The sequence below is a fragment of the Heterocephalus glaber genome, unplaced genomic scaffold, assembly GCF_053883595.1.
Source record: "Heterocephalus glaber isolate CG9 unplaced genomic scaffold, H.glaber_assembly_v1.0 deba00000347, whole genome shotgun sequence".
Classification (NCBI taxonomy): Eukaryota; Metazoa; Chordata; class Mammalia; order Rodentia; family Bathyergidae; genus Heterocephalus; species Heterocephalus glaber.
In genome coordinates this window covers 41,591,378-41,618,623 of record NW_028258143.1, presented here as the reverse complement: position 1 = coordinate 41,618,623, position 27,246 = coordinate 41,591,378, and the positions used below count along the sequence as shown (strand labels likewise).

General features: G+C 32.5%; 1 protein-coding gene across 4 annotated transcripts in view; it reads right to left on the bottom strand.

Annotated features, from left to right (window-relative positions):
* Window positions 1–422: 422 nt before the first annotated feature.
* Window positions 423–27,246, bottom strand: part of Psmd14 (proteasome 26S subunit, non-ATPase 14) — a 92,830-nt gene continuing 66,006 nt past the window's right edge. For all 4 annotated transcript variants that reach the window (XM_013076154.3, XM_004835871.4, XM_004835872.4 and 1 more), the window contains 5 exons: window positions 23,135–23,242; window positions 18,434–18,508; window positions 16,036–16,161; window positions 3,376–3,438; window positions 423–837 (listed from right to left, as the gene is read on the bottom strand). In XM_013076154.3, the coding sequence (XP_012931608.1) occupies window positions 739–837; window positions 3,376–3,438; window positions 16,036–16,161; window positions 18,434–18,508; window positions 23,135–23,242 (471 nt within the window). In that variant the 3' untranslated portion in view covers window positions 423–738. The remainder of the gene's footprint in view (window positions 838–3,375; window positions 3,439–16,035; window positions 16,162–18,433; window positions 18,509–23,134; window positions 23,243–27,246) is intronic.

Sequence of the window (27,246 nt, the reverse complement as noted above, 5' to 3'; positions counted from 1 at the left end):
TATGAGTCTAAATTAAAATTGCCCCTTTTTTCTTTTTACTCTGTACTCCTCTGAAATCTCAAAAGTATAACATATTAAAAGGATACTGAATATACAATATTTTGAGAAATGCTCAATAAAATATTGTTGACATTTTTTCTGGATTACTCACTAATGAGGTAGCCACTCATTAATGGCAATCATTTTGCATACATGAAACTTTGCTATCACACTGTTTCGTGTGTTGTACGATCTTTTTTTTTTGGTACCGGAGATCGAACTCGGGACCGTTTACAAGGCAGGAGGCAGAACCACTGAGCTAAATCCCTAGCCCTGTAAGATCTTAAAATGCAAGGGAAACATATCTTTGTGTGAAACCTGCAAAGCACTGTCAAATGTTACTCTGTCAATTCTATCCAGTGGCAAAAAGACCTCAGGAGACATGGATTGTAAATGTATTTTATTTTGTAAGCAACAATCAAAATATATTTGTGCTACTGATTTCTTCAAATATTGAATGAGATCTTAACAAAACTTGTCCACTTTGATGTGTTCTTGTACAACTTTGGAATCTGCAAAGACCCTTACTAAAGAAACAGAAGTAATTGCACAACTGAGACTAAAGGTGTTACAGTGCTGCAAATGATGCCAGATGTCTTACATTTAACCAAACACACCTTCCGAGGTCCCTTGATTTTGAGCATTAGGAACAAGAGAGGACTATGTACTGAAAGTTTCATTAAAAGTTTTTTGCATTTTTTATTTAAATACGACCGTGTCTAACATAGCTGCTAAACACTGGACAATATTTGAAGTCATAAGTACATCCACATGTTCTTCCAAGTGACGTTTGGGATCCTAAAAGAAAAAAAAAAAAAGAAAGAAAAACAAAGAACTCTATTACTGGTATATAAATTACTTAGATTTTTTTTTTAGTAGCTGATGAAATTAAGAAAGAAACCTAAATGTTTACATATTTTACAATTTAACTTTCCTAATATATTGTTATACCCTTAGGGTTCTAAATCTGTTTTTTAAAAGTACCTAATAAAATAATAAATAGTGTAAGGTTGATTTATACAATCAATGCTATGGCTCTATACTAGAGATTTTTATAAAGGGTAACAATATATTTATAAAGTTCACAATCATCTGATTTTCTAAAAAGTGCATTTATGTGTGTATACATGTCTAAGTATGTGTATGTATTCTGTGCAGTTCACATTTTTAAATATCTGAGGTATTTTATTTAAAGCAGACGTACAAATAGGTAAAAGTTTAATGTGAATGCTTATCACTTTTTCTATGCATCTTGATAAAAATAGGAATTCTGTATAATTTTAATACTTCAAGAATAGTGCTTTGAATGATTCAGAAAATATTCTTGGATCAAAAGTCACTGTGGTTGAAAAATTTAAATACAATTTGGATCTATTCTAAAATGTTAATGTTTCGTGCAGCTATTTTGGAAAATAGAGAATTACATAGGTGTAATTCTTTAAACCTAGTCAAATCTATTTTGAAAGAGTTAAAAATGAAGGTTAAGACTGCATTGTGATAAAGCAATTAAAATGCTTAATTATAATTATGTTTGGAGTATGTATTTGAATTAAGTATTTTAATTTCTGAAATTTGAAATAAAGTATACATATTTGAAATTTGAAAGCTTTGAAATAAAGGATACATACTGTACACAACAAAACATAATTTAACACATTAGTTTCTAATGGGCAATATTAAAATACCCAAGATTCTTAACTTTCTCTTTTCTTGGTGGGGTGTGGGGGGGTGTGGGGGGGTGTCCCAGGGATTGAACTCGAACTTTGTGCCTGCGAGGCAGGCGGCGGAATCACTGAACTAAACCCCCAGCTCTCAAGATTCTTAACTTTAAACAAAGGTCAATCACTGGAATTATTTCTTGATTGTGCTTTTCTAACTTATAATTTCAATACACTGACTCTTAAGAACCCAGAGATACAATATGCTACAAATAATTTTAAGTGGCTAGACCACAGTATTATTATTATTATTATTATTATTATATTTTAGTTCAGAAATAAGCCTTAGTGCATTTTAGGTAAAAGATATTGAGCAAAACTGGCAAGGGAAAAATATATTGGTTTAAATTCATTATAGACAGTTTTCCTTTTGCCATGCAGTGGGTCAAACCAGTGAGGTACTTACTACATTTTACATTATCCTGATGATTATTAAGCTTTGTCAATTATGTATTTTTCAGTTTCACTTTTAATTTAGTCCTATTTTGCTGCTGTTAACTAAAATCCACATCAAGAAACTACAGCCCCAGAAAGCAATTTATTGAAATTCAGATTCTATGAAGGGTAAGACTACAAATTGGTGCTCTGATATTACATTTTAAAATAAGTGGTGAAAAAAGACAGCAAGGCTATCATGTAAAATGAGAAAATAAGATGAACTATATTTCATTTTGGTTTTTGGAGGTACTTGTTTTTAAATTATAATATTCAGAATGTATTGAGATTTGATTTCTTCATTCATGATATATGATAAATGATAAAGTCAGACCTTTGTCTCTACAACTCTGTTGAAGTAATTGGTTTTATGGTGAATTGGTAACTCAGTTATCAGTTATCTATATTACTTCTTGTGGCAGCTGGGTGATTCTTAGAGACTTCCCATCCAAGAATGGTCCTGGCCCAAACCTACATAGCTTGTGAGATGTGATGGGATCAGAGCATATGGTAGGATGGCTGAAAGCAAAGACAGCTTAGTGTCTTGCATCTGAAATATCAAGATTCTGCCAACATCAGCAATATGATAACCATGTTCCATGAAATGAAAAAAAGTAATCAACATTTTTTTAAAAACAGTCTAATTAATCTGTAGATTCCTTTAATTGGTTGGTATGTTTCCCCCACCCTCAGATAATAGAGATTAAAACATGTATTTTATCTTAGAAAAGTGAAAGGACAAATACTTAAAACCTTTTCTCTTCATTCAGTATAATCAAGAGTTACAAGGTTTCTCAAGTACATTACCTATATATGGATAAATATCATTAAAAATATATATGAGATAAATCTATCATTCAATTCTCTTACTTGATCTATGGCAAAAATAATACTGGGAACATTAACTCAGGACATAAGCATCTTAATTTATTCCTAGCAAATTACTTTCACTAAAGATAGTATGTCATAAGTATAGATTTGTGATTTATTCTCTATAGATAGCAAACAGAATTTGACATCAAATAAATAGTGACTTTTAAAATTAGTATCATATTTATAGGACAAAAGAAAAATGTAGAGTGGACAGGAAAAAAACAAACAAACCATATAGGCCCTAAAATTGTTTTAACTCGGTAAGAGCATGTTGTTATATGAATGTATAACCTAGTACAGTACACTTCACCTGCTTGCCAACATTCTTTATTGCCAGCTGTTCAGGTGTCATCTTATCTTCTTCTTCTACAGCCTGTGAATGAAACACAAAAGACAGTATTTCAAATTCTAAATTTACTTTTCCCACTGAAGAATAATTACCATAAAGATCATATTTTTCATTCATAGAACCTTTTCAAAGAATTTATTGATAAAAAGTCAATTTTGCTAATTTTTAGAATAATTTTCAGGATAATAAAAACTATTACCACTATCATTTGAAAACAGACCTAAGAAACATGTAAAAGGTATTGAAAATATCAAACTGAATCGCTAAATGGTTGCATTAACTGTTTGCAAAACAGTTACTGAAAACCATTAATGAATTTTTTTGAGAGATGGGGGGATGGAAGTATTTGAGCTAAGCCTCTTATGACACTGGTGTAGTAACTAGTTTTATTCTAGCTTCTTTTCCTACTTTCTCAGCAGTTCTCTCTTCCCATTTCTTTGTCTCCTTTTCTCTGATCAATCCAGCCTGTGCATATCCAGTACCTATTTAAGAGCACTCAAGATCAAAGGAGCTGCTGACTTTTGATCGACTTAAACCAAATCACATGCTAATCTCTTCATATCTTTAAATCTCTCAAGTAATACAGTATATGTACCTGTATTCAGAAAAAAATCTCACTATTCTACATGAGGGGTCTTTAATAACCATAAAGAACTAATGTGAAGTTTTCAACATCAAAATCATTATTTGAATTAAAAAATAAATGAAATCAAAATTAAATCAACCAAAAAAACCTATGAAAACCACTTCCTACTACTTTCAGAGTTAGCTAGAAACTCTGGTGTATATGATCATAAGCTTTCTAGCAGAATAATTCTTAAATTATTACATTAGATTAGTTACCACCACTGTCCTCCTCTCCCAATAATGGTATTAACAAAAAAACCTTTATTGAGAATTGTAAGCTGAAGGAACCTTCACAGTTTAGGTATGTTATAGCCTGAAGATAGGACTCTACAGCAGGTGAATTTTAAGCCATGATTTATTCATAGCATCTGATAAGTGGAAAACAAAGAAAAATTTAATAATGATCACTGATCTTAAGAAATGCCACCATGGCATTTACCACAAAGATGGCTACAAAGGTGGTGAAATGGCAGTGGCAAAAACCAGGAAAACAAAATCCCAGTGAGGGTTAGACTTGGATATTCTAAACTTAATAATCTCACAGCTGCCAAATTTCTTCATGTGTGAACAATGAACATGTAGGAAATGCAATCATCAGACATTTCCCATAAACTGGGAAGTTTGGCTGCATTTCACACCTTCTTAATAGTTTTGTAAACAGAGAACTTGAAAATGAGCAAAGATGGCAAGTGTCTAATTTTATAAATGGACAAACTATCTAGAGAATTTTCCCCAACAGAACCTGCCTAAAGAGAAAAGATGGTGAATAAGTATTGTATCTCCTGATTACTAGAGGATATTTATTTACAGCACATCATTTGGGAATTACATTTATGATTCATAAACCTGAAAGAAGGAAAAATAAAAGTTAATAACACTCCAAATCTAGAATTCCCTAGACAGAAAATATGTTCATTTTTAGAGTCAGATGTCACTCTATTATTCTCAGCTAGTTATGAAAAGTATTACCTAACTGGAAAATTTCTTCTCCCACTTTCCTATCCTTTAACATAAATGGAAACATTAACATGCATTTACAGTTTGCCTTTCTAAATTACTTTTACAAACTGTGACATTATATTTTATTGACTTAAAAGCATATTAGATGAATGGAACAATTAAGTTTGTACTCCATATCCATTCAGTGTTAGTTGTTCTGTGCACATGCCAACAACATTACTTACTACAGCATTGGAAGGAGGCAAGAGTTTTGGAATTTGGCTCAAAATACCAATCCACATGCAAAATGGTTATTATGAAGTATTCCGGATTATTACAAATATCAAAGATGACAGATACTCAAAGATGAAGGTTAAAAAGCCTTAAAAGTATTAATTTTATTTGAAAGGTTAAACAGAATATAAAAAGCTCCAACAAATTTTTTAAATCTTTTGCATCATTTAACCACTTTACCAATTAGTTTTTCCATTCCCAATAATTAAAAGAGAGAGTTCACAAACTCTTAGAGAAGTGCAGATGGTAAAAAGTACTCCCAGCCATAGATGCCATCTGGGAAATGAGGAGCAGCTGTAGATTTAGGCATACACTAAGGTTGCAAACCCCCATGACAAAAGAGTAAGCACATCTCTCCCATTCTAAGACAGAACAGATAATCACATCAAACCCTTAAAAACGTTTGCCATCTACCTGTAAGTTACCTATCTCTCAGCTGCCATCTGGTTAAGACCAGTTTGTCTTCATTCACAGTTCTAATCTGGCTAGTCAACAGGAAAAATTAAGAAATGGTAGTAGCAGAAACAAATGAAATTCAGGCACAGGCAGTGTCCTCACTAGGGAACTTCTGTGTTTATGGCAACTTCTGTGATTTGGCTTCAAATTTTGCTTTTGCATTTGTGCTCTTCGGTTTACTCAACCAACAAAAAAGCACTGAAAATGTTTGTGGCTATTCACACTAGAAACGTTTTTAACAGTTTATCAACAAAGACCCCCAGATGGCTATCCCATCATGCACGGTCTGCACAGTTCTAAGAAATTCTTGGAATTCGGTCTGTTATGTGATCACAATTGCCCAGATGTACCCCCATCTTAAAGAAGCTTTAATTCAACCCCTTAATCATTTTGTTCTTGTTGTTGTTAATGGTCAAGTTTCTCAAATGGTAAATTTACATCAAATTTCACCATTTTATTTACATGTAAACAAATATAGATTGGATTCCTAACATTACTTACTAACTTTTAAAGATCTCCTCCAGGCCAATTCCAGTATTGTACACTTTCTAAACATTTTTAGAATTATACCAACACCAGCTTTTTATTCATTAACCTTTCCTTTTTGATAACCTATTTCTTATTCTGTATACTTCTGTAACTATTACTTTGGGTTTCTTTTTCCCATTGATGTGCTCTGTTCATCCTATAACATGCTATGATCTCAAGCACATGCTTTCCAATATCACAAATATAGCAATTTTAATGTAAAATAGGGTGCAAACTGTTAAAATGGAATATGCTAATGTTTTCACCAGTAAACCACCTCCGCAACTGCCAGTGGATTTCAAGACAATGTATTTTACTTCATTTATGATTTCTTTTTCTTTCTACAGTACAGGGGATTAAATCTATGACCTCATGCATGCCAAGCAAGCATTATACCACTGAGCTACATCCCCAGACATTTTCACTGTATTTTGTAACAGGGTCACACTAAGTTGCCTGGACTAGCCTCAAACTTGTAATCCTCCTACCTCAAGGCTGTGATTACAGGTATGCACCAACATATCTAGATCTCATGATTTTTGTATTTATTTTTCATATTGAATATGTAACTGAAAAAAAATGAGTTACAGGAGCAGAGAATAATTTCAAAGAAATGGCTTTTTAAAAAACATTTGGGAAAGCAAAATGAACAAACATGAAGCAATTAAAAAACTACAGAAGGTATAAGAAGTTTGAGTGTGAAGAACATAAAAACTTTTTTCTACTATCATTAAACATAAACATATTTTATAGATACTTATTTACTGAATTCTTAAAACATCCCAATAATGTAGTTAATCAACATTTTAGATATAAAATAGGCACTATCTCCTTGGAGATATTAACTCTAGCAGTTTTTCTACCATAAAGGAGTTTCAAATTCTTCTTGCTCTCAAGAAGCTCAAGCTGTGCTTTACTTTCCTGTAATCTCAAATTAAAATGCAGCATGAAACATACAAAGAAATGAACATTCAAAAAAAATGATGGGGACACAGAGGTAACTAAGTGAACCTAACTTTTCCTTCTGGATCTCCTATGGTGGGGTGGGTCAGAGTGAGAGAATGCAAAAATTTGCCTGGAAAGAACACATCATGTAGTACTTAGAGGTAACAGAAAAGAGGCAGACCTGGTAGACTGGCTATGAGAGAAGAGGAACTGGCTATGAGACAAATGAGTCCAAACTTCGAAGCATTATCTGATGCCTAGAAAAATGAGAGTGCCACTGGCAACCAAACTGTAGAGGAACTGTTCTCAAGAGGCAGAAAGCAGAGTAGACCACACTTTGCTCTCAAACAGCAGCACCTGAGGTACCTGGTATGTGTGAGTGGAAAGGTGTCTGAGATAAGGGAGATGAGAATACATACCAAGTGAAAGGGAAAAGAAATTTGTATGCTGTTAGCATGGCTAAACCACCAAAATATTTTTAAAAATTATAAAAATACAGTAGCAAAGGCAGCAGAGCAGTCTTGTCAAGAGAGGAATGTATGGTCACAGAAGTACAGGGAGAGACTGCATACGTTCAAGAGTATTGAGTGAAGGTGCCTAGGCGGACAATGAAAATAACCTGGAAAGGAGATGTAAAGTTAGTGTACTAAAAAGTACATTAATCACCTTTTGACAAGTTGGAAATAGTAAACTGTCTTCAGTAGTCACTCCATCATGGAAAGGGTATGATTTCAAGAACAGTGACCTCAGGTAGACAGCAGTGAGCTAGGGAGGTTATTTTTTATCCAGTTAGTTCTAAGAAAGCAAAAGGGGCAAAGTATGCCGTGGTGGACAGCCAGTGAAGATTAGTAAGAAATGTGCCCTTTAGAGGGCATAGCATTTCCTAAAATTTTAAAAGATTATGTTAATATTAGTGACTAGATAATGCTGATGATTAATAAAATTATAATTCTGGTGAAAAAATACAAGTATCGCAGAATGTCATTCATTCAACATATGTTTGTTGAGTATATGCAATTTATCTGGCACTGTGCTGGAGATAAAATAACACTTCTTTTTGGCTTTTGCACTGAGGTACATCCCAGCCCTTTTTTTATTTTGAGACAGGGTCTCGGTAAGTCTCTAAGATGCCCAGGCTTGCTATCTTCCTGTGTTAGCCTCTCACAGTGCTGGGGTTTACAGGCATGCACCACCAGATTTGATAGGTGAATTTAAAAAGCTTATTGATTAGCTATGAAATTACAAAGTTAAAAAAATAAGGATTAGTGCGGCAGGTCACAGAGTTCAACTGGAATATAAAGGAGTAAACAGCACTTATATGTTGGTGTGGTGAGGATCCAACAGTTAGAAAGGGTTGAAGTTTAAAAAAAAAAAAAGAAAAGGTTGAAGTGAGACCTGAATGAAAAGCAGGAATTAGGATGGAGTCGTGGTGACAAGGAGTGCTTTAGGCCAGGAAGCAAGGAAATGCATAATAGGTTAGAAGAAATACAAAGCATTCAGTATTGCAAGAATTTAACAAGACATAAGGCTACAGAGGCAAGCAGGAGCTAATTCAGGTTTGACAAATAGGAGTCAGTCAAAAGCCTTCTAATAAGCAAAGTAGTGACCTGAACCAATTTACCTTTTAAAATTAAGGTAAATCTTTAATATAAATTTAAACACTTTAGGGGTATACAACTCAAAAAAATTTAATACATTTGTAATGGTGTACAACCATCACTTTTATTCCAAAACATTTCATTATCCTAAATGAAAACCTACTTAAACTGTTATTTCCTATTCTTCCTTTGCCTAAGACCTTGGCAACAATTAACCTGCTCTCTGCCTCTATGGACGAAACTATTCTAGATACTTAATATAAATGGTGTCGTACAATATGACCTTCTGTACTTGGCTTCTTTCACTTAGCATAAGTCTCAGAGGTTCATGCATGTTGTGGCATGTATCAGTACTTAATTGCTTTTAATGGGCATGTAATACTCCACTGAATGCATACAACATGATTTGTTTATCCATTCATCTGTTGATGGACATTTGGGTTGTCTCTACCTTTTGACTACTGTGAATAGTGCTGCTATGAATATTCATGTCCAGGTTTTTGTTTGACTATTTCTTTTCATTTCTTTTCGGTATATACCTAGGAGCAGAATTTCTTCTGAGTCATATGATGCCTATATTTAACTTTTTGACAAACTACCAAACTTTTCCACAGTGTCCACACCATTTTATATTCCTACCAGCAATGTAAATGGGTTCCAACTTCTATATATCCTTAGCAACACTTGTTATTTTCCATTATTTTGATTATAGCTATGCCAGGGAGTATGAAATGACATATCATTATGATTCTGACTTGCATTTCCCTAGTAACTAATGATGTTGATTGAATATCTTTTAATGGAGTTACTAACCATTTGTATAACTTCTTTGGAGAAATGTCTATACAAATCTTTGCCCATTTTTGAATTGGGTTGTCCTTTTTGTTGTTGAGTTGTAAGAGTGTTTTAAAAATTATGTATTTTAGGTACTAGACTCTTACTGGAGGATTTCCAAATATTTTCTCATTCAGTTCTTTTTTGGGTGCACAACCAATGTGCATTTTAGAAAGACCATTCTGTAGCATGAAAAACACGTTTGAGTAGGAAAGACTGGAGAAGCATGGAGGCCAATTAGGAGGTAAAGAAGGAGTGGCAACATGAAGAAGCAGATTTGCTCAACGATTAATTTAGTTAGTAGAAGGACGTGTTGATTGACTAGATGTGGGAAAAAGATGGAACAGTCAAGAATGATATTAATAACAGAAGTCATATAGCCATCATTTCATTAGACATTTATCATATTATCACATGCTTTATAAACATTATTCAAAATTCTTAACCTCATTTTAGAGAGGTTAACTTGCCTCTAGCCATATAGCTAATAAGCAATGAAACTGTTACTTAAACACAGTCTTATCTAGCTAGAGCTCAAAGCAACTTCTGTGGCAATTAAGGAAAATTATTAATTTTAAATCTTTATCCAGAATAATGATAATAAAGCCAAATCCATGATTTGTTAGATGGTCCTGAACGGCACAGATTCTTCACAGAAATCTTATGGGGAGTCTAATCTTAAAATGTAACAACCTGAAACAGGGATGTAAATTAAAGATCACATGGATATGTGTAAACATGTTTACACATGTATATGTATGTGTTTGTAATAGAAACTATGGTTTCATTTTTTGAAAACAATTTCTATGGCAGAGTCTGTTGCCTATCCAATATCCATCTTCCTCTTCTTTTGTAAGATAGTCTTTATTTTACCAAAGGTTTCAGTGTTTGAAGAGAAGATGACACTACATAGACATTCTCACTGCGTGTCCATTTCACTAAGTTCTGTCAATTGGAGGTAATCAGGGTTGGTAGGCAGACTTATGGAAAAGATCCTGAAAAGAAATTGGTTATGTTCCCTCTTGCCTTTCCTTCTCTTCCAGTTGTGTCAAACTTAGACGTGATGGCTAAATCTCTACCAATCACCCTTAATTATGAGATGGCATAAAGAATGAAAACCATACAAAGAAAGCAGAGCAGAGCAGACAGAAGAAATCTGAGTCTCTAATGACTATAAAGTTTCATTTTGGCCTTAAAGGGCAAGAGACATAGCTTTCTATCTTATTTAAGCCACTCTCATTTTGAGCGAACATAATCATATATAAGTAATACTTGCTAAAGGCAAAAACTGAAAAAACTTCAGGAGTTATATTAAGCATAGAATTCCCTTATCTCTCACCTTTGAGATCACTGTTACCAACACAGTATGTTGACATACGTGTGACATCGAGATAAGAGATCACTTTGAAAAGAGAGGGAAGGTATTATGATAGGAAATTTTTGCCCGTTATTACACAATTTAACTTTTAGAATCTAACATGTTACAGATCTTCCTCTAAGTTAGTTCTTGCGAAATTTTATTTCTCATAATAAATGCCTGAATGTCAATTTTTCAAGAATTATATGGATTTAAAATTTTTAAATGGCCCCTAAAAATGTTTCATCATCTACCTTCCCACTAGCAGTGTACTTTCATAAAACTTTTCATTTAAAAAAATTTCTAGTTACTTTTCTTTGACTACTTAATAAGTTTGAAACTTTTTTATGTTTAATGCCATTTGCATTTTTCTTCAGTGAGTTTTTAAAAACTCTTTTACCCAATTTATTAGTCTTTTTACTATATATACAGTTCTTAATTTTAATAGTTCTAAAAGCTTTCAGGTTTATTCTCTTGGATGTCTATGTTTGATTGCAAAAATAGCCTGTCATGTTTAAACAATAATGATCAGGCTTCTTTTTCTTATTACACTAGCACAAAATGAGAATTTCCTGATGAATATAGCTACTGTAGTAAATCAAATTTAATCAAATATTTACATACTTTATATGTAATCATATAAAAGAAATATTCAAACTTTGTCAGATTACTAAGTAAATTAATATATCCATCTGAAAAGTAAATTGTCACATCTCAAAAGTTTCGAAGCTACATGCTTGAAAACAAGGCATATTTTCGTTTCTATGCTATTCTTAAAATGCAGTGCAACTCATTTTTTTCACCTGCACATTCATTTACAAATATGTAATCAAATATTATCAAAATTTAAAAAAAATAGCAGATGCATCTTGGCATGAATAAATTAGGAGGTTTGGAATAACAGAGCCGTGGGTGTTATAGTTCAGTAATTAGAAAAATCAAATGAGTAATAAGCAGAATTTTTGTGTGGAATTTAGACTTGAAATTGAAAACTTGGAACACAGGAATTCAATTATTTTCTAACCTTCTTCCACTTTAGGACCTAACTGGCATCTAACAGCAATTACCTTACTTTAAATCACAAATCAATTAAAAAGAATACTATAAAAAAATTGGAAGCAAAGGCCTTTTGTTTTATATTTTAAGTGTTACTAAAAAAAAAAATTCACCGTATTTCTTTCAATCATACAGGGAATTACATTCCCAAATTTGGACTCTTTCATATCACAGCTTACACATTGTTTTCATTTTTTAACCAAATCTTACAAATTTTGGAGTACTACAGAGATTTTTTAAAAACTGTAAAACAGGAAAAACTTCTGTGGATGGGCAGCAGTAACCATAAATAGGTTATTTCCTGGCAGTGGTACCAATATGAATTTATTTAAATGTATGTTACAGAGACATGAAAAACATTCCAAAAGTCTGCTGAATAATAGCTTAAGCTATAATGTTTTTGTTTATAAAAAGTTAACTATTTTAAATGGTAAACTACTTTTTTTTAAATCTCCAGAGCATGAAAACAATACTAGTATAAATAATTTTTGCCCTTTTTTTAAAAGACTACAATCTACCAAAAAAACCCCAAAAAACAAGACTACAATTTAGCACCAGCAGGGATTCCAGTTAAAGCGCTATATATCGATTAGGGCATGTTCTTCAAACCCAAACCTAATTCTGATGGAATTTAGTTTGCATGAGCCCATTAACATTATTTCAAAGCTCAACTCTCTCACAAAACTTTCATGTATATTGTCTCTTGGATACTTTTTTATGAAATATATTTAATTTAAAAAAGGAAATGTAGGGCCGGGGATTTAGCTCAGTGGTTCCGTTGCCTGCCTCACAAGGACCCGAGTTCGATCCCCAGTACCAAAAGAACAACAACAACAAAAGGAAATGTAGCTTTTGGTGTAACAAATAATATAATTTTTAACTATGTCCTTGAAATCTTGAATTCTACTCCTGACTAGAGTATTAAGTTTTTGTCCCCTATTTTTAACTCCCTGTTTAAAAATGACCTCTATTCTTTTCCTTATTTCTTCTACCTAAATTGGAAATATGAATGGTACTAACATACTTCTGGTACCCTAAAGAAGAAATCTTGACTTAATCTTTCATTTCTTCCTCTTCTTTCACTTCATCTGTCCAACCAGTGCTACACTTTCTTACCGATGCCTCCATACTCATGCCACACCAGTAACCCAGACAGTTTCCCTTTGTTTGCGTAACAGCAAACTCCTCTTAGACAAAATCTATCATTCAAATTTCCTCTTAGAAGACTCCTTCTACACTGTTGCAAAATTATGTTTCTAAAGTCAGGATGTAGGCATATCATGTCTCTGAATAAAAAGAACACTGATATTCTAAGTACTATTATTAACTTGATTTCAAAAACTTAAAAAAAAATTTCTCACGATCACCCTCATGTACTGTGAACCCTAGTCAAGCACACTATTCCTAAACATTTCCTTGCTTGTTTTTATTCCCCCACTATCCCTCTATCCTTCCCATCACTAGCCTCAAGATATTGGTAACCACAATTGTACTCTCTACTTCTGACTTCAACTATTTAGATTTCATAAAAAGTGAGATCATACAGTATTTGTTTTTCTATGGCTGGCTTATTTCATTTACTAGAATGTCCTCCAGGTTCATCAACAATGTTGCAAATGACAAGATTTCCTTCTTTATATTTTATTTATATTTACCTGCAGTTGGACACTTAGGTTGATTCCATTATCCTAGCTATTGTGAACATTGCTCCAATCACCATTAAAGTATAGGTATCACTTTGATATGCTGACTTCATTTCCTTTGGATATCTATTATTAGAATAAGGGGTATGTCCTGTGTGTTTGCTTTCTCCCAGTCTGTGCCTATAATGTGTATTTTGCCTATACTCATATATCTAAATCTTAATTATCCTTTAATGCCTAGTTCAAATGCTATTCTTCTCTTCAGTAACTTGGAACTGTAACTGTCAATTGTGTTTGCATGTCAAAGCCTCTGATAGGATTTTACTCCTATTAAGATTTTACATGGGTTTCTCTATGGCATTGTTTTTGTAATGTCTAACTTCAAGAGCATACAAATTTCTTGGATATCTTTGTTAAAATGTAAGTTCTAAGCCAGAAGGTCTGAGAGTCTGTATTTCTAACAAGATCCCAGATGATTATTCACAGCTGGTCTGTGGATAATCTGAATAGTAAGGTGTTAATCATACAGACCAATTTTTGCCCAGTGTTCTGGTTAAGAACTTGTCTTTAAAAAAAAAAAAAAAAAAAAGAACTTGTCTTACTGTTCTTGTTTCTTTTAAAGCAAGGATCTGTTTTCTACTGCAACTTATATAGATACAGATATTCAATAAATATGTGTAACTGAAACACTACACAATGTTTAACTGTATTTTTAAATTTTTTACATGTTTGCAGTACATAATGATCACATTCACCATGGGGGATTTATACATGTATACAACACATTAATTCTTCTTGGATTTGTCCCTTTTGCCTCTCCTCCACTCCTTCCTCTTTCCAGTTATAAAAGCTCTATTTTCATTGTTTTCCTTCAAGAAAAAAAGAAGTACCTGCATTTTTTTAAAGTGCAGACTTTCAACCCATTAGTGGAATACGATCTGTACGTATGGACAAGATATGTATATATATGGGGCATGATCATAAAATACAGTGAATGCTTAAATTAAAACAAATTTATTAAAGTAAAGGATATGATGTTATTACTCCTCCTCAAAATATTCTCCCTTGCTTACACTCTTATCCCATTGTTCTTGCTACTATCTGAAGCAGTTCTGGAAGTCCTAGTTTGTGAGTGTCTTTAGTTGGTCTGTTGTGGCTGCTTCAATGTCCTGAACCTACTCAAAATATTTACCTTTCACAGTCATTCTGACTTTGGGGAAGAGCAAAAAGTCATATGGTTCCAGATCTCATTAAGGTGGATTGAGGATACACTGTAATGTTTTTACGAACTGGCCTTTCCATTGGATGGCACTCAGCAGCAAAATTCACATTAAAAAAAAAATCACACCTCTTAAAGACACTCATGAAAGTGTACTTCCAGAAGCAAGGGGGAATATTTTGAGAGAGATTATTGCCAAAGTGTCTTTCATTGTAATCATTAAAAAAATTTAAATACATTGTATTTTTGATCATTTCTTATAATAGAAACAGAATAAAATGGAGTCAAATGAGAAACAAAACAGAAAATATCACACATAAGTGGCAGCCCTAGCTCCACAACATGAAAGATATTTTTTAGTCATATCTCAAGTATGAGAACATAAATCTATGAACAAAAACATTATCCTGGTCATATGTATTTTAGCACAAACATTTTCAGGAGACTTTGCAAAATGTAACTTTTTAAACATCCTCACATAAAATGGTCTCCCTACTCTGCCTTATATCTTATTTTTTCATAGCATTCATCAAAATTTATTACGCACATTTATTTATTAACCATGTTTCCCCTATAGAATGTAAATTCCTTAAGGAAAAAAGACTTTGTATGTCTTATTTGTTTTTTTTACCATATCTCTGATGGCATATCTTTGAAAATACATTATCAAAACCTATTAAATAGACTTTTAAAAATTAAATTGAAAATAGAAAAGTTCATAAAATAAACTATATGCAGCAAGGATTAAATGTTGTTGCTGTCCATATGCTCTTTCTCTCTTTCCCTTTCAAGAAAAATTCCCTGAATAAAGGAGAAATTTCAAATGTGCAACTATCTTACATGGTCTACAAAAGAGGCTGGCAAACTACAACCCATGGGCTAATTCTGGCCAGCTGCCTATTGTAATAGAATACAGCCACCTTCATTTGCCTATATATTGTCCGTGGCTGCTTTATCACAACAGCAGTGGTATTTATGAGACAAGATAGCATACAAAACAAATATTTACTGTTTGATCTATAAAAGAGGGCTATTTTTAATTATTTATTTTTATATATTTGCTTGGCATTTAATCATACATATTCCAAAATGTATTAAAAAACAAACTTTAGAAGTAACTTTCACCTTATTATAATTCTTGGCTAATTCCAACATCTCTTTTACCACTGATTCATTGTGTTTACAATGTTCACTGTAGTCCTGAAGTGTCAAACCTTCCATCCAACTCTTCTTATGCAAATTTAGCAACATCTAAATAATATAAAGAAAACATAATTATTTTCTTGCCTTGAGAAAAAAAATTCACAGAAAACTTTTGGAATTAATGAATTTAAATTTCATTTCATTAATTCAAATATATTCCAATAAGAACTCTTTTAAAACTGTATTAATATAATCTAAGCAGTGTTTTAACTGCATGGCCTTTGCTTTGCAGTCCTACGTTGAAGGCTATTCTCATCTTTGCATGACTTACCTCCTGTTTTCCTTAGAGATAGATGCTTTTCCCTAATCACACTATCTAAAAATGCCACCCTACACTATCTTAAACAAAATTCTTCCTTCCTTTTTCCTTTTATTATTTTTATAATGTTTATGAACACCTGATATTCTTGCTTATGGCATTTCTCTCCTGCTAAAGGGAAATCAAGAGGACAGAGACTTTGCTCTGTTATTTTCAAGTTCATCAGGGTCTAGACTATAGCAGTGGTGGTGAATCTATAGCAGGCATGCTGCAGTGGGCTAGCTATTTGTTATAATTGAAAGCTCTAAAAGGTTCGCCATCAATGTTCCATAACAATAGTTAATCAGAGCATACAATATGTATGAATGAATAGATGAATTAAAACTTATTTTACACACAAAATCACTAAGTTTTCATATAATCAGGTTTTCACATGCCAAGATAAGGAGATACAAGGTGACTTTGTGTCAATCTTTTTAGGTCTCAATTTATAGATCTATGAATTAAGAACTTATATTAATCTCGAACATCCCTTCAAATTGTAATATTCTGTCCATAATTTAAAAACTTAAAGGACTCTTTTTGTATTAGAATAAAAAACCATAAACTGGGAAGTAAATCAGATTTGCTCAATTTGTAATCACACTGGCAAACTGGGGATGGACACTTTATTAGTGATCATGAAACTAAAAACCTCAGTTCAATGTTTTTCAAATTGGACTCAAATTCCAAGGATATATTCTTAGAAATGTATAGGCTTTTAAAGTTTATTTTTTAAGACAGTTTTCTTGAAGTCTTACTGTAAAAATTTTCTTAAATTGAGAACTATCATTGAATAAGAAGCTTTATTTTTTTCAATAACTGATGAAAATTATGAAATGAGGGGGGCAGTGGCTACAGAATGATTTCTGTTCTTTTGTAGTTAGAACCAGTGTACTTTAAGGGCTGGCTGTGTAGCCTCATAGAGGGCTCTCCTGCCAAGGAGAAGCTGGTCCTTTATTCCCCTTGTCCATCACTATACTCAAACAGCTGTGCCCTTTGGGCGAGTATATGGGTGGCTTCAACTTTTAAAAAACAAGTCATTTTAAAAAAATAATGTAGGATTGTTTTTTCAAAGAAAATCTAATACAGATTCACCCCTGCAATATATAAATGAAATTAAAGATGAAAATGATTTTTCAGAAAGCAAGGTAGGTATGGACAGCCTGAATTAATCTGCCTTTCACTCATCATATAAACCAGAAGCACCTTGGAGGCACCTTTATGAAAAATAGCTTCAACTAGTATGAATGATCTTGTTTGCTACTGAATACTTATGTGTGAGCTTGTCTGTGTATAGTAACCAAAACTTATTGGTTATCAATAGTAAATTCAAGGTCCTTAAGAAATTTTACAAAAGTTTTTCCCAGAAAAAATATAAAAAGGTAATTTAGTAATTACTATTAATTGTAACAGAAAAGGGAAAAGAGCAGCTCAGATTACAATTTCAAAAAGTAATAGGCAGAGTTAAATATTTGGCCATAGTTGAGAGAAAAGCAATACTAGAAATCATTCTAGAAATAAACAAAAGAATGCAAAGCCCACCAAATGCTAGGCATTGCTAAAGAGTAATTAAATCTGAAAATAGTCCAGTAAAAAAATAAGTAAAAATCTAGCCTAAAAAACTTGAAAGCCTTAAATTTTTACCTTTGACTGTCCTTAATTTACTGTAAACATGGCATATTTTTAATATTACAGAATCACAACTTATTATTATCATACTTGAAAAGCTAACATATTTAGTAACTGAATTACAAAAGGTCATTTTAATAGAGATAAGTTAATCAGAAAAACCACAGAACTAGGAAAATAAAAAACTGAATGATTGTTTCATTTCCTACTTCTCCCAATTTAGTACCTACGGATAAAGAAAACATTGTCTTTCAATAAAATATTTCTTTATTTTATGCTGCAATTCATCAACAGTGAAAAATTACTGGAAAACAGCAAAAGAGGTCAAAAATTCAAATTTAAATCATACAGCAGATAATAGTTTAAATGATTTGAAAAACTTAATCTTACCTTCTGTTCCAGTTCATTTTTCCGATAATTAATGGTGATGGAGTAATAATGTCTATTTAGCCCATGAATTAATGCCTATGTAGATAAAATGATTTAAAGGGGATAAATTAATACTTTTCATCTAATAAAATATGTTTGAAATCTTTAACATATTCTGCACACAATCCTTTTATCATCTTCTAAAATGGGCATTTTACCCTAAACTAAGATTAAATTAAAACATTTTTCTCAGTTACAAGTTTACAAGTGAAGTTAAAAGGAATGAATGACACATTCTTCAAAGTATGATATAGAGATCACAAATTCAAGTGGCCGTAGCCTTGCTCAAAGTCAGAGATAAGGCTTGATCACATCATGATTTAAATTATAAATACAATTTATTAAAAGTGATTACATGATTATGTATGGGGCTCTGGTATTTAAAAAAAAAAGTCTAAAAAAGTCATATTAATGCTTTTGTTTCTTGATCCACATTAACACGTTCACAACAGTGCCATAATTCATATATCTCACTGCTGGGTGGCTTGAACCACCAGTGGTACATGCACGACTGTCACATAAAGCAGTTTTTTATTAATTTTATTAGTAAAAAGACCAATGAAAGTGATTAGATCCATTTGTACCACTAGTGGTACAGCCACCATATGGGACAGTCACGCATGCACCACCAGTGGTCTAAGTTGACGGGAATGTGTTAACCTGGGGTTTCCCTTTTTCTTCATTCATTTCTAATCAGTTCAAATAATGGTGTCCATGCACGCCTCCAAATTAACAATACAGTTTCTTCTTTACTGTGTCTGTCTTGCTTATGCTCTTACCCAGTGATATGCAATCTTACTGTCCAGGAATTTTTTTCACCATACTTAATCACCAAGACAATCAGGCCAATCATTAAAAAAAAAAAAAAAAAAAAAAAGCTAAGCTAGTGGCATGGCTTTATTAAAAAATAACCCTGGATCTGCTATATTCATTCACAACTGTGCATTCATGTAACTGTAGCAACACAAGTTCAAAGGTGGTTAAAAACAGTACTCCTGGGGACCGAAAATTTTTTCTATTGGCCTAGGAGACATTAAAATACAGATACTCAACTTAGGAATATTTTTAATAAGTATAAAAAACAAAAAGAGTTTTGGGGTTAACTGTCAGGAATCTGAAGACAATGCTAAAATAACACCCCCCCCCAAATGGATTTTTAGAGTGTAGGTCTTAAGATGTACACATAAAATAGTAAGGAAGTGAATATTTAAAAAGCACCTAGCATCTGCATTACGCATCACATCTTCTAATTCCCACAACATTAAGGAAAGCAGGCTGACTCCATGTGAATATTTACAGACAAGGAAAATAAGACACAAATCTTACTTTAATCCTTATTTATAGCTAGTAAAAGGCTGAGCTTGACATGTGAACCCCAGTCATTCTGATTCTATAGCCCATGTTCTTTCTAACATATGGTGCTACAGTAAATGTTAGGAAATTCTTAAGCCTATATACTTTATGGGTCTGCACGAAAACAAAAAGCATAATCTTATTTTTAGGTTTTGCTAGCAAAAATTACTTCACCAAGAATTAAAAGATATTAGATATGTAGATATTAGAGTTAATATCTTAACTCTACTTCTACTAGTTAATAGCTTAACTCCACTACTCTAGCTACTACTATTAAGTTAATAGCTTAAGTTCTGAAAAATGCAACGGCACCAAGGGCTACACTTAGAGGCTTCACAGAGAGCCTAGCACAGAGATTGATGCATCAATATTTACCAAAATTTCATGAGGCTGACAATCAATCTTCAAATTTATTGTGACCTGACCCTTAAGGATCTGAAAGGTCAGTGAGCAGTTTTTTTTTTGTTTTTTTTTTTTTGGTACTGGGGATCAAACTCGGGTCCTTGTGCTTGTGAGGCAGGTGGCGAAACCACTGAGCTAAATCCCCAGCCCAATGAGCAGTTTTTAATGAAATAGTTTTGTAAACTTAGCAAAATAAATGCTTATTAACTTTGCAATTCTAAATATTTAATAATACTCAACTGTTTCAAGTGCAAAATAATATAAAGTTTCAAATATTAATACAGAACTATTAGTACTATTTAGGTTCTATTAATATATAGAACCTATAGTGCTATTTAGGCATTATACTTATCTCTCTAACAGAAAGAATGGCTTCTCTTATATAAAACATGCAAACAAAATTTGTTTATTAGCTACTTCAACACTGCTATTAGTGTTTTAAAAGTAACTTTTGGGTAGGTAAGGCAAGGTCTTGTTCTGTAGCCCAGGCCAGCCTTGAACTTGCTATGTAGCCCATGTGACCTTAAAGTCACTATGCAGCCCTGGCTGGCCTTGAACATGTAATCTTCTTGCCTCAACTTGCCAAGTGCTGGGATTATAGGTATGTACTAACACGACCTGCAAAAGTAATGCCTTCTAAAAGCCCTGTTTCACTAGAAATATACACAAGGAAAAACAAGAACAATTCTAAAATTCTACCACCCAAAGGTAAATCACATTGTGGTGTCAATATACAGGCACAATTTATAAAAATATGTATTTACAAAGTAAAGAACTTATATGCCAATTTTACAATTTTTGTAATTAATAATTCTGAATTTTCCTCAAATTACTAGTTCTCAAGGTAATAATATTTCCCTACTTCTTTAAGAAATTGATGTTAGAAAACCATTAGTGACCACTAGCATATGTACTAATGGCTGCTGTCAGACTTCTATCCCTAGTACTTAAAAGTTAGTTTAGAAGCAGGTTCCCTCTTGTAACATCAGCTAACTTTCCTTTCACAATAAAAGACATGGTTTTTCTGAAAGACTTCTAATTCATAAGTTAAAGATTTGGTTAACATGTATTAAAACTCTATTATGGATATTACCAATTTTAGGCCCTTTTGGGTTGCTCTCCCTCTAGCCTGTCTTATAAAAATAAGAAAATGTTAAGGTGTGGCTTTGTTCCATCACTTTTTGGCTTAATCTCATTTGTATGTTTTAGTATTAAAATTGTCTTAAAACTGTAAAGCACCCAGATAGATGTCATTCTGATGGGCGCTATATAAACTGTGAAATAAATATATTTACAGATTCTAATTAGAAGGCAAAACAAACTAAAAATGAAAGGAAAAATAATGATGCTGTAGCTGTTATAGACATAGGTTGCTTAAGTTTGGAATCTGCTTCATAAAGTCCACCTTAAATTACAGACTATAAGGTAGAATTTAAAACTACAACATGGCCTGTTGTAGAAAGAAATAATTTTACTATCAATTACACTCAACATTTAAGGTTAAAAAGCAGTGTCTTAATTTAAAATTGAAATCTGCAACAGGTGGCTGTTGGCTTGCAATTAGTAAAAACTTCTGGCAGAAATAAACCATGTAGTGATCGTAATCATTTTGGATTGCGAGATGCTACTTAGCCTTTTGCAAAAAATAATGAAGTAGTATGATGCTATTGGGGTTTATAAGAAAGGTCATTATCACAGGCTAAACAGGTCCAATAATGTATTCTCTTGAAACATGCAAGTATGGGCTTGTCTATGCCCAATCAAAATCGCTGGTGGTGTATTTCATACTCACTACAGTTTGCAGTTTTCCCTGACTTGCAAATTTTTTTTTCAAAAGCAACACACCTCAACTCTTTGAAACAAAACGTTTTCCTTTGACGAAGATTTCACATAAGTGACTGCTACAAAATGAAGCATTTCAAAGTACAAAGTTATCAAAGTGTAACCAAAGCTTAACCATAGTTAACTGTCAAAGCCACAATTCCCCAAAGACAACCTCATGGCAGAACCAGGTTCCAGAAGGGAACAACAATAGCTATGATAATGTCCTTGTCTTACACGTCCTATTTAACCAAACATGTTATTTTTGTCCTTTTAATTAATCTTTAGAGAAGTAATTAAACACACAGAGGCTGTGGTACATTTAAAAACACATTTGAAATAATTTTTACAGACGATATAAATTTGTATTTAAACAATGAGGCATGTGAACGATACAAAGAAAACATTCATTACTCAAGAGGATATTAAGTGTCTGAATACCAGTAACTACAATAACACTGGTTGATATCTCTAGATAAAATGATATAAATTCTCATCAAAAGTAATGTATGGGGGCTGGGGATTTAGCTCAGTGGTTTCACTGCCTGCTGCGCAAGCACAAGGACCCAAGTTCGATTCCCAGTACCAAAAAAAAAAAAAAAAAAAAGTAATGTATGGGTGTGTTTTATATAATTTACTTTAAAGGTGAAGATTAAATATAAAGGTAGAAAGTTTTAAATATTTAAGAAATATATAGGGGTTTAAAAAATATATTAGCTTTCCCATTATTTTCTGTTATGAAAAATGTCTATGAACTAATTAAGCAATGATGATAGCCAATCTTCTCCAGCTGAAATGCCTATCAGTCCTTTTCTATAATGTTAACCATATAGAAGATAATCTGGATATAAAGGCTCTAGTATATTCCCAAAAAGAGTGCCCTCAAAATATGGTGAGAAACTGTAAAGACTATACTGTAACTAGACTCATAGATGAACAAATCTAACTTTTACAATAATTCCATAATTCTTTTAAAACACAAAAACTAAACTATAAGCAATTAAAATGCTAAGGATTAGATTTTAAGATGACTTTATTTATAGAAGTTTTTAAAATGCAAAACAGAGTTTTAACACATGCTATTACCTGGATGGATGGCTTATTTAAGTGACCCAGATTTGAAGTCGTTTGTCTTGGTTCATGTCCTAAGACCATCATATTAGCATTGATCAATCTGAAGGCATCAATAACAACCTGTAAAAACAAGGTGTCAAGTCAATTCTTCTTTAATACAAGTGATGATGCCAGGCAACAGTGGACAAGGCATGATCAACTTGCATCTGTTTCTGGCCTATTTCCAGAAAATCATTTAATTATAATATTAATAAAAAAGAACCTCCTGCTGATTGTGCCATCAGCACACCACCCTCTATCTTGTAATGTAAGGTGACACCAATTATTGCAATTTTCATGAAGTAGTAGAGGAAAAATGTTAACTTTGCATCTTTATTATTAAAATACATCATTACTAAACTTACACCAACAGCCCTCATTGGTGTGCATATGTTTGTAACCTGAATTTTACCTACTCAAAATGAATGACAGAAAAGTAAAACTGAAAGTGAGCACAAGCTAAGGGACTACATTTAAAGCCCAGCCCTGTCACATCAATTATACCACCACAGTACTTGAAATGACAACAAAATTACAGCCAACAAGGCACTTGCCCAAAGAGTCTCTTCTAGTCAGATACCTTTTAGTTCTTGTGACTATGAAAGACTTTATATCTTGTCTGATGGTTAAATTCAAGCCACTGTCAAGTGTAAAAAGGCACCATATAGGAAAATTAAGGTCATCCATGTTTTAAACTGGGAGATATGCTATACAATCATATGGCTCTAAGTCCACAGTAAAGAAATAATGATAGATACTTTTTTTGTCTGGATGGAAAATCTTAGAATTCTTACACAATTATCATCTGCTAGCTCTCACATACTAAGGATTAACAAGAATCTCATACTCCCTTATTGCTATCACACTTGCATTCATTATTATGGACTTAAGGAATTTTGTAAACATTTTTAAACATCACAAAATTTTAGGTAAAACCATGTGAATTTCAGACAAATAGACTCTTTAAGGGAATTTAACTCAATACATGTGTCACATAAAACAATCTTAAAGCAGGATAATCCAGTATTTTCAGATTCACCTTTAAAAGTGTTGAACAACTAAGATTTGTCAATGTTTTTAAAAAGCTGTCAGCTAGATTTGTTCTCATTTTTACAATTAATGTTTGAGTGAAAATATTTACTTTCAGGTTAAGTATTTCTACATGCTGTCTTCTAAGAATGACATTTTAAAAATCAAACCCTTTCTAACAAGGCCGCTATGTAGAGTCCAAAGATTACATACACAGAAATATAAACTTGTAAGAAAATACTATGACAAGCAAATCAAAGTTTCTGTTCATTCCACTGGGCCTAAAAAAGGCAACTCTGAATTGTGCTTTTATTTTCAACAGTTCAAATTTTCCCAAAGATTCATCTTACTTCAAAATAAAGATAAGCATACTCAGAATATGGTTTGTGAAAATTATCTTTGTATACAATAATCTTAACCCAGACTTAACTTTCACATTTAAAGATAGTAAAAATGGCCTATTTTTATATTTACATTTAAATAATATTTTTCTTCATAGAGTAACTAACACACTAATCTCAGACATGTTTAGTTTAAAAGAACCCATAGTAGTAAAATTTTGTTCTAAAAAGTAAATAAAATAATACCAAGTTAAAACTGTTAATAAAGGAGGGGAAAGCAACCATTCTGAAAGACAACTTATACAAAGTCATAATTAAGAACTGCCTCCCTAAATATTAATGGTAAATTTTAAAGAGCCAAGTATCATCTGAGTCAATTTTTTAAATTCCATTTTTATATTTCAATAAAATCACTTGTAGAAGAAAATCCACAAAACTATGGAAATTTCATTATATACCACAATGAAAGTACATATCTACTTATGTTTTCTTTTTTATACTGAATGCTTTCCAACTAAAACAGCAGATAGCTATTTAAGTGAAAAGTCTCTGCCCTATCTCTCTAGAATATTATAAGCAAGCGTGAAACTTCACAAAAAGGAAATGAATACACCAGTTAAGGAGATTATTATGTTGTTAAAAATTTTTTTTAAATTAATTCTATTAAGAAATTAACAGAAAAATGTAAGGATTTAATATATTGTTAATAAATGATAGCCTGTGTGAAATGACATGTTTAGATTGACAATTCCTGAGGAAGGATATGATAGTCAATAGAAATGATTACACTACGATTAAAGGAATTTGCTGCCATTGCTATAGCAACTATCTTAAGGAAACTAACATGTTCAGCAACCTGCAGACCAAAATTAGATTTAGCATGCAATAAAAATATAAATATGGCAATATAGTCTACACTTTAATTTCTGTACAATTTTATAATTGCTTTTTATGCTGTGAGAATAAGTAGGTTTCTCTTTTAGAGCAACCTATCAAAATAGACTCATTAATGTCCAGTGTACTAATGAGCAATGGGTGAAGAAGGTGTTAATTATGCCACAGTAAGTTTCAAGAAAAAGATTTAGTGAGCATTTGGAGGTCTGCATAAGCTGAACGCGTTTCTCCATGTTTGTGTATTTAGAGCATGATTCAAGAGAATGACAGCAAAGTGGTCACTTCATGTCTTGGAACAGAAATGTTAGATGCCATATATTAAGCAAGGAACTCTCAAGAATTAATTACAGGATGGGGGGGCAGGAGGAATAACACATTTTTTGGAGCTTTCTGTTATTTTCTAAATAGTTCACTAAGTAGTTTTTGAAGCGCATATACATTAAACCAGTTTGGTTTGTAGTAAGTGAACTCTTCCCCCCCTCCCGCCAAATAATCACACAAAACTTGCTTCTTTAACAGGTAACAATAAAACCTCTAAGCTAAAGTATAAAAAATAATTTCTGGAAAGTGATGCTATACTTCTCAAATTCCCTTCCTTGCTGACGTCCTGCACACCACACTAAATCTCTGTTCACCAGCCTGACCATTTAATTTTTTCTGGTACAAGTGCCTTGAGACTTTTCAGAGGTCACTGCAACAGTAGACAGCTTATAACAAAACCATTAGCAGTTTGGCTAGCTTAGGGAAACCTCTTACTTTCCTTTTTTGTTTATTATCACTGCATGAATCTGCAGCATATGATAGTTTATAATTTCTCAGGCTTGTTAAATTCATGTTAAAGGTCTGTTTTCTTGTTGAATAAATTTTGTTCATATAATGCTGCCTATTTCATACACTCAGTCTTTAATAGCACCTTTGGTCTATGCGCAACTCACAGATCAAAACAGAGGACTAAAATAGGGGTTGATGATGCTATTTACATGTGTGATTCCTGCTGTCTTCTTGTTAGTAGCTTTAATATAATAGAAGACCTTGTCTGTTTTGTAATTAACACATCTTTACTGGAGAGATATTTGGAAGTGATTGCTGTGAATATACTGGTTAGTAAAATAAACACAATCACACACCACTTTCTGTTATCAGACAAATTTGTGAATTGTACACATTATACTCCAGATCAACAAACTGTGATATAACAGCCAAGTAGAAGACACATATTTATATAACCCTTTATTTTTCTGAAAATATGTATTCACTCTGACCTTGCAAATATAATTAGCTTGTGGGATGTGCAGATTTCAGTACCATGGTTGCTTTACTAATTGCAACTCTTGGAAATAGATACTAAATATTTGGAAGCTGCCAATACAAAATAAAAACTACATCTATTTTGTACATCTGTCTTAGCTTATAAAACCAAAACAGTTTTAAAAACAATACTGAATTCCATGATTATCTGAAGCATGCCCAAGGGTCAAGGACCTACTATTTCATTTTAATGATGAATCTGATTTAGGACTTAAAACTCTAATTACTTTTAAATTCAGTTTAATCCATAATTTTCTGGCTTCTTTCATGAGTATAGTACAGTTCATCCAATATGCTATTTATTTTTAAATTTATGTTTTCCTATCAACTGCTAGGTCACTGAAAGTCTAGACTAAATTTCAAAAGTGCCAGTCTACAGTTCCCAATGCTTGCATTCAAAGGAAGACATTTTGAAGCAATGCTCTTCAAATTAGTTTAAAACAAAGGTGTTTTAATGACAAATGCATAAATACTTCTAAAAATGGTTATTGTAATTCCTCTCTCTCTCTCCTA